This window comes from Archocentrus centrarchus, chromosome 1, assembly GCF_007364275.1.
Source record: "Archocentrus centrarchus isolate MPI-CPG fArcCen1 chromosome 1, fArcCen1, whole genome shotgun sequence".
Taxonomy (NCBI): domain Eukaryota; kingdom Metazoa; phylum Chordata; class Actinopteri; order Cichliformes; family Cichlidae; genus Archocentrus; species Archocentrus centrarchus.
In genome coordinates, this window is record NC_044346.1 from 36,879,007 (window position 1) to 36,887,674 (window position 8,668).

At 42.5% G+C, this 8,668-nt stretch overlaps 1 protein-coding gene across 1 annotated transcript; it reads left to right on the forward strand.

Annotated features, from left to right (window-relative positions):
• Window positions 1–665: 665 nt before the first annotated feature.
• On the forward strand, window positions 666–7,679 carry LOC115785920 (solute carrier family 43 member 3-like). The gene is made up of 11 exons (XM_030737861.1): window positions 666–728; window positions 1,983–2,029; window positions 2,362–2,438; window positions 2,523–2,615; window positions 3,277–3,416; window positions 4,295–4,404; window positions 5,170–5,313; window positions 5,409–5,516; window positions 5,590–5,776; window positions 7,019–7,142; window positions 7,535–7,679. Exons 1-11 carry the CDS (start codon window positions 706–708, stop codon window positions 7,655–7,657), a joined length of 1,176 nt encoding a protein of 391 aa, XP_030593721.1. The 5' UTR covers window positions 666–705; the 3' UTR covers window positions 7,658–7,679.
• The last annotated feature ends 989 nt before the right edge of the window (window positions 7,680–8,668 follow it).

An 8,668-nucleotide genomic window follows, 5' to 3' on the forward strand; every position in this document is an offset into this window, starting at 1 on the left:
TCCTGCAGTGCTTCACAGGGAACTTTTCATTTTAGGGTATTTGAAAGTAGAATGGGAGGCAGAGTCTTCAGCTTTAAAGCCCCTCTTCTGTGGAACCAGCTCCCAGATTCAGGATACAGACACCCTCTCTATTTTTATGATTAGGATTAAAACTTTCCTTTTTGATAAAGTTTATAATTAGGGCTGGATCAGGTGACCCCCCCAAACCCCTTTAGTTATAGTGCAAAGGGCTACTCTTGGCTACCCCTCCCTGAGCCTGGTTCTGCTGGAGGTTTCTTCCTGTTAAAAGGGAGTTTTTCCTTCCCACTGTCACCAAGTGCTGCTCAAAGGGCATTGTTTGATTGTTTGGTTTTCTCTGTATTATTGTAGGGTTTTTAGATTAAAATATGCAACGCCTTGAGGGCACTGTTGTTATGATTTGGTGCTATATACATAAAATACAATTGAATTGAATTGAATCTTCATTTAGTCATGCAGTTCAATGCAAAATGCATCACATTAAACATCTTATTTTTGTTGTGCCATTGCTGTATGGGTCTCACAGTGCTACTGAAAGGAATTTACTTGTAGCGTCTCTTTCTGTTTGCCTTTCTTTCAGACTGCAGTAGCCAGGATGAACAGTTCTCACTGGTTTTTACCGTGGCCTCATTGCTCAACGACTTCCTGACTCTGTTAAACGGCTACATATTTGATCACTGTGGCACAATGTTGACCAGACTGCTGGCGATGTAAGTCAGTGCTAAGAAAGAAAGCTGTCCGGGCTGCAGCCTGAGACTCGAATGCACGTGTGTTAAACTATCTCAGAGTTGAGTGGAAAACATTTCTACACAGTCTAAAACTCCTCAGTAGGTCAGATCTCAGGTCTTCCATTTAGTTTAGAAATTAGCTCATGCTAAAGCTTAAATATATATCACTCTGTAGTGTGGTTGTTTACAGTTTACAGTTAGGAAAAAGGGGCTCAGATTAGATTAGAAATGGTTTAAATCTGTTTCAGGCTCTAGAAGCTGAACTCTTTGTCTGCATAGATCATCGCACTAAAACAAAATAAGTTCAGTACAATTCAGTTATTTTTACATAGTTAGGTATCAAGTGATCCAGCGGTCATCAGCAAACTAGGGTTTAATCCCGGGCCCGGGATTCCCGGGAAATGCGATCAGAACCATTTCCCGTTTCCCGGGAAACGTTAAAACGGGAAACCGCGAAAAAAGTCGCATTATATAGCCTATAAAATATGCCTGCCCTGAACAATAAAGAAATATCTGTTTAACTTCGAGTGTTTCTTTTCCTCGTTTGCAGCCGCTTACTAACAATCATGAATTAGGATACGGGTCTAATGTGTGGAGAAAGTATCATGAAATAGATTACTTTAACATATTTCGCTTTTAAAATGGAGTTAAGTAAAATGTATATTTTTTAGGCTATAAGGATCGGCCAGTTTTTCAAAAGACGATTCACAACTAACCTACTTTAACCCTCAGACACGGCGTTATTAATTTGCTGTTGCCAGAATGGCAATGACCAAGTTGTAGTGCATTACTTTTTTTTATTTTAATTGGGCCTTCTGTAGCCTGTGTCGGGCTTAAGCTATTTCCCGGGATTCCCGGGAAATGGCTCGTCTTTTCCCGGGTTTTGATTCATGTCATTTTCGGGAAAAATATTAAACCCTACAGCAAACATTTATTTCAAACATGGTTTTTAAATCATTGCTGCAACACTTGTGAACACAGATGTTTGAAAGCTTCTGTTACACAGTAACACTGGGAGTTACTTATTGGTTTCAGTATATCATTATATCATGAGATTTAGAAGCTCATCATGAGCAAAGCTCAGAGACAACACTTATGAGTGTTGATAATCAGTACTTCATTGTTAATAAATTATATATTATTGTTGTCTGTATCAGATGGTATGTCTCTACTGTGGATGGGAATTTTTATTTCTTTATTCTTTTTTATTCTTTCTTTATATTTTCCCCTCTTTAGTGCCCTTTATACTGCTGGGACCATGCTGGTGGCCTTCTCTAGTGCAGGTAGGTGCACAGGTTATTATTATTAGAAAAAGACATAATGTAGTTTACATTAGATTCACCTTTCACCTCTTTGTCATCCCTTTTAATGGGAAGAAACCACCAACAGAAACGGGCTCAGCCTCGACGTTTGTGGAATGAGGGGAAAGAGAAAATGCCCCATCACCCTGAGCCTATAGAAGCATGACGGTTCAGGGTCACCAGATCCAGCCTGAATATAATTAAACTGTTCATCAGCGTTTCTGCTGCTCTGGCTGCACTGTGACTCTGGAGTTTAGCTCTCACTAACTTTAATATTGGGTCACATCTAACGTTTGTATCTCTGCGTCCTGCAGCATTGTCATACATGCTTTACCCTGCCCTGTCTCTTCTTGCTGTGGGGGGACTCCTGCTCCTCATTACTAACATGCAGGTAATTACTCCTGTATATATGAACCACTTCTGGACTTTCAGACCTGTTTTGTCCTGATGATCTTTGTCTTTGTGTGATGACAAGGTGGGCAACCTGTTTCCTGCTCATCGCTCCACCATCATTACCTTCTATAATGGTGCCTTTGACTCCTCCTCCGCTGTGTTTTTTCTCATTAAGGTAAAACAACGCAGCCTCATCAGTGGGCTTTTATTCCAGATGTTAGATGATAAAGCGGGTGTGGCCCACACCGGAGCCACTGGGCTATAGAGTGCTGTTAATTCGTGACACCATTAGATGGGAGCATGGACCGGCAGTGAAATGTACCTTTACTGAAGTACACTTTAAATGCATTATATGAGAAAAAAGCAGCATCCACAAAGTGTGCAGATGCATCGCACCAACAAAAATACCTGTGAATTTATCCTAAATACCAGACAAATAAAATACTCCATCCACTCCTGAATGACCGAGCTCCTCTCCCTGCCTCTGAGGGGGAGACCAGACGCCCTCCAGAGGAAGCTAATTTCTGTCACCCTTGGACAGGCTGTAAGACACGGGACGCCTTATTATTTGTCAGAGAAAGGCAGCAGCAGCATAAATGCAGTGCAAAGGTCGAGGTGGAGTTTAGTGTGAAGTGGCCGCATCCCCGACTTTAAACCTTAATAAAGTTCAAGTGGAAGAACTGAAAAATCGACTCCAGCCACAGTTTGATCCCAGAGGTCTGCCGAGACGTGCAGTCTGGGTTCTGATTGGTGAATCTGATGCTTTTATTTGCCATATCTTTTTATTTGAGGTTTAACCTCTCGTAAACCCACCCTCTCCTTCCTCTCCTCTTCAGGTTCTGTATGAACAGGGCATCTCTCTCCGCACCTCCCTCGTTTCCCTGTCCGTCTGCAGCGGCGTTCACGTGGCGAGAACTTTCCTGCTGATGCCAAAAACCCACATCCCCCACCCTCTGCCTGAAAACTACACCTACGGGTGAGAACGAAGAGTGTGCGCGCACAAATCTGCGCACAAATTGAGGACTGAATACATTTTAACGGGTCTCCTTTCACTGTAAGGTTTCACAACAAAAGGAGCAAAAGGAAGCATTTCAAACATAATAATGGTCTTACCTTTGGCATATTTAAATTGCATTCATTAAACATCAGTCTATCCTGATGTCATCATTTACACTCTGGTGTAGCTGATATCAGCTGATCTCGTCAACAAAGAGGAATATGTTGGGAGGCTGAATTTATTTTCTAGAAGATGCGACAGGAGAGCAAAATCAGTGGAGACGCGGCAGCGGGCCTCTCTTCCCGTCCCTGTTTAGCACGAGGGGAAAATATATGAATGAACGATGTAACCACTGTAACAGCAGGAGGTCAAGACTGATAGAGGACGTGACCTCCAACCTCATTTCCTGTGCCTGAGACCGGGGAGTTTGTGGGATCTTTGCAGTAAATTAGCTCGCCTCTTTCCTCTGGAAACTTCCGAATGTTTGTCCAGTAATTGTAACGAGTTTCTCATCACGTCCTCCACTTGTTTCCTTCTTTTACTTCCGGTCTGTTTTCCTTTTCATCATTTTTTTAAAACCAGTCTATTTTTCAGTACATAGTTTTTCCACTTGATGCCGAAGCTTCATTTTGTTTGTTTGTGTGTTTGTTACTCATGAGGAAACACTTTGGACTGGCCTCCTTCTTTTGGCACTCATGTTTCAATCTCCTGCTTTTTTTGCTTTAGTGGCGCAGATTTCCCTCTCACAGCAGTTTAGAATAATTCAAATTCACTAACATACGTAGAACAAAAGTGACCAGTAAAAACCTTGATTTTAAAGGTGCCTTTATTTGAGTGAATCTTTTTCTGATGCTCAGAATAAACTGTGGAAAGGGAAACACTGACGGCGTGGAGGAGATCGAGATGAAGGACGTTATTCCGACACTGGAGTCCCCTGAGACGGAGAAAACACCGCTGGCGCCTGAGGGTATGACAGAGGCCCAAAACAAGAGAGACGGTTCTTCCAATCACCTTAACTTCCATGACTGTTAGCGGGGTTTATCAGAGACTAGCTTCAGAATTTGGGAGGGGAGAGGATGGAACGGCCTGCCTGCATCCCTGACCTCAACCCCACTGAACACTAGTGGGATCAGTTCAGGCGTGCTGTTTGTGCCAGAGTGACCATGTGGCTCAACCCACAAATGCATTTCCCTTAAACACGTGGCTCCATTTAGGGGACATAAACAGGCTTTCCAGCCTGTTTCACTGCCAGGACAGTGCCATCGTCACAACAAAGAAAAGATTATTTTATGCAATCATTTTTTTTATTGGCTGTTTTTGTCTCTCATCCCTAAACTGTTTCCTTCATTTGTGACAGATATTCTAACATTTTTATACAGAAAGCTGGAAAGACACAAATCTAATGAACATTTTTAGATGTTTTTTTTTTAAACTGTTCGCTCAGCCATGCTTTTTAATTTAGAAATAGTGTTAATGTATCCAGAGGTTACTCAGGACAATCAGGCACTAATCAGCTAATCAAACTTTGTTCCATCTGCTTACAATTCAGACTGCAGTGAGTGCAGTAATGATATTGATCGTCAACATTTGGAGCTAAATTCCTCTCAGGTCTTTGGGTGCTGCCCCGAGGGTCCTCAAACACAGAATAAAGTATGATGAGTAGATGTTAGTAGATGTATTTGACTTCTCAGAGCCCTCATGCTGGATTTTATGTGACCTTTTGTGCGCTTAGCTGAGTCATTCGGCAGCTGCGTCAAGTCCTGGTTCTTCATATTTCACCTGGTGTGGTTGTCCATAATGCAGCTGAGACACTACCTCTTCATCGGGACGCTCAACTCCATGCTGCACCGGCTGGCAGGCGGTGACACCAGCCTCGGTAACTCATTGCCTTCATTATCATATGCATTAACTTACTCTGGTCTAAATAGTCTCTAACTGACCTCATTCCCTCGTCCTTTACTAACCCCTCAGTGAGCCAGTACACCAACGCGTTTGCAGTGACTCAGCTGTGTGGCATCCTGTGTGCCCCCTGGAATGGACTCATCATGGACAGACACAAGAAGAAGCCTCTGGCTCCTGGTAAATCAGCGGCTGCTCTCGTAACGGCGTGTTTTTGTGTGGAAACGCCTTCTTAACGCCCCTCTAACCACAGGAGAGACGGCGCAGGAGGCGGACCTGCGCTCCTCCCACCTGTCCCTGTTCCTGACGGCCCTGCAGTGCCTGCTCTTCTCCGTGTGCGCCTCCATTCCTCATCTCCCGCTGCAGTACTTCACCTTCATCCTGCAGGTCATCAATCGCTCCTTCCTCTACGGGGGGAACACGGCCTTCATTATCCTCGCGTGAGTGTACATCAGACACACACCGTTTCAGGTTGAGTGTAAAACAACATAATAACACAGGATACACTCACACTGCTGAGGAATCAGTTTGGCACCCTACAGCAAACTACGTCCAACTCAGTGATCATCTACATCCAGCACCCCCCCCAAAAAAAAAGGGAACCTCAGCAGGGTGCAGGTTCTGCAAAAGGAGGCGCATTTTCTTAAACAGGTGCATAAATTATACTGAAGAACGTCAGTGAACCAAGTGTCACAGCAGATGAACCAGCTCTCCACCAGCTGCAGGTTCTGGTTGGATCTTCAGAGCAGATCAGAGAGAACATCACAGCTGCAGTCCCGGACGGTGGGAACAGTGGCCTGATGGGCCTGTCTGCGGGAAACATGCCATACAGGAAGGGCCTGCGTTTACTAGTCAGCTGTGCCTGAGCTACATAAGAGCCCGAGGAGTGCTCGATAGCTTATGGATAAAAACAAATGACACCGTATACTCAGTGGCTGGTAATAAACCAGGTAAGCGTGTTAATAAAGAATAAATATTAGCCCTGTGGTAAGCTGCACATGTAAAAACAGCCTCACTCAGGCACACAGTACATGTTCATAATTTGTAAATAAATATTTATCCATTCGCTGATGCAGGCATGTATTATAAATATATTAAGCATTTAGAGTTGATTGTAGAGCAGATTGATCTGTCTGCACACTGAAATTCACGCATCTGTTGTTCAGCGTGTCGGTCCGGCCCTCTGACCCACAAAAGAGCTTCAACAGGCCGAAGAGCTCCACAGAATAACTGAAAGTTTGTGGGATAAACGGGCCTCAAGGTCCAGAAATAATTACAACCATCCTGCTGGTGATTTACTCGCACAGGTTTTGGACTGCTGTGCTGACACCGGCAGAGGCTTTCTCAGCCTTCCTCCACCTTCAGTTCTTCCTCTAACACCAAGCAGTTGTTCACAGCAACCCGTCTTTCCTTCGAGCAAATCAGCAGCTGGACGTCGGATGCTTTTATTTATGAAATCAGTATTTTTCTTCTTCTGTCTTCTAAACTTCTCGATTTCAAATCAAAACAATTTCAGGAAGAAGGGATTTAATAATAAGATTAATTTCTTTTTATGCCAAAAGCTGTCCCATGAAATAAAATAAAATAAAAGCTAACATAATAAGAAATATTTCACTGACTGGACAAAATGAAGACTGATTTGTGCAGCTGAAACGTTAATCCTGTGGATTTTCCTCCCTCAGTTTTCCACCCCGTCACTTTGGGAAGCTGTACGGCCTCGTGATGGCGGTGTCGGCCGGAGTGTCCGTGCTGCAGTACCCCCTCTTTGCCATTGTCAGAGGATATCTGGGTGGAGATCCCTTTTATGTAGGTTTGTTTAAAGAAGCAGCAGGATCAGTTTTTACAGCTTACAGGTGCTCAGAGTACAGATTTGATGCTGAGCCCTCATGACTTCACAAGTATGAGATCCAAGGAAAACTAATAAAGCTGCATTAAAAACTGCAAGTTGTTTTGACATATAAGGAGTCACTGCGACGATATCTCCCATTATACTGATGCTCAAAAGCTTAAATGTGTTTTTCACGTGTGTGAATATCATGTAGATATCTCCTGTAGTCCTGAAGTTATGAGGGCTCAAAAATGCCGGAGAAAAGAAGTTTAAATAAATTTTAAAAGCACTGCATTCATCAGCTGTGTCTGAATATCAGCGCGCCTCAGTATTTAACACTTTTCTTTCATTAACCGTGGATCTGTTCCAGGTGAACATAGGTCTGATTTTCCTCACTCTGCTGTCGTTCATCCATCCCGTCCACGTCTTCGTGCACTGCAGGAAACGAAGGCGCTGCGGGGAGGAAAGCGCCGAGGCTCGGGCCAAACTGTAGAGATGATCGGACGAGCGTTTGTCTCCAGCTTTCCTCTGTTTCCTGGTTTAAACTGGAAGCACCAGCAGCGATTTGATTGTTTTTGTATTATTAATTCACTTGTTTTGTGTAGTAATTTAATAAAAATGTGTTAAATCCTTTACAGTGCAGGAGAAATATGTCCTTGAGCTGTAATAAGTGCAGTGTGTCCACACAAGTACAGTTTTAAACCTTTTTCTTAATAACTTTTAAAAAGCAGCAGAATAAACCGACTATTGGAGACCAATTAGTCCACCAAGTTAGGCCCTCCCACACACTCACCTGAGTCAGGTAGGGTATAAAAGGCAGCTAGTTGCTTTCAGGGTGAATTATTATATTTATCAATAATATTTTAATTTTATTTCAGCCTTTTCCCCCCTAAACCTTGATTGTTACTCTTCCCACGTAAACATGCTGATGTTTAATTTAAAATGAAGAAAAATGTGAAATAAACGTATTTGACAGTTTTCCTCAATTATGCCTCCATCGTCCAAAAAGCAGAACACCTTTAATAATACGCTGCAGTTTGCTTTAAACACAGCGGGTTTTAAATTAAACCGTGCAGGTGTGACTGGAGACTTTCAGCTTTAAGTTCAACAGTATCTCTGTAACTTCACATTTTTAACACAGTCCCACATTTGCAGAGGCTCAAAGGCAGAGGTGGCAAAAGTACTGACATTCTGTACTTAAGTAGAAGTACAAGTACTTATGTTAAAAAATACTTTAGTAAAAGTCGAAGTACTGGTTCAACTTCTCTACTTAAGTAAAAGTAAAAAAGTACAGGCTCTGAAATGTACTTAAAGTAAGAAAGTAAAAGTAGTTCTTTGGAGGATGTTTCTACCTGCTATTTTTGTGTAAAACAAACCGAACCTCATTATATATTATTGTAATAATATAAAATAGTACATGAGAATACAAATGTTATTCCAATCTAAATTTTAATTCTAATGAATGCACTCAGCTTGAATCTGTTATGTAGGACACAAACTGTGA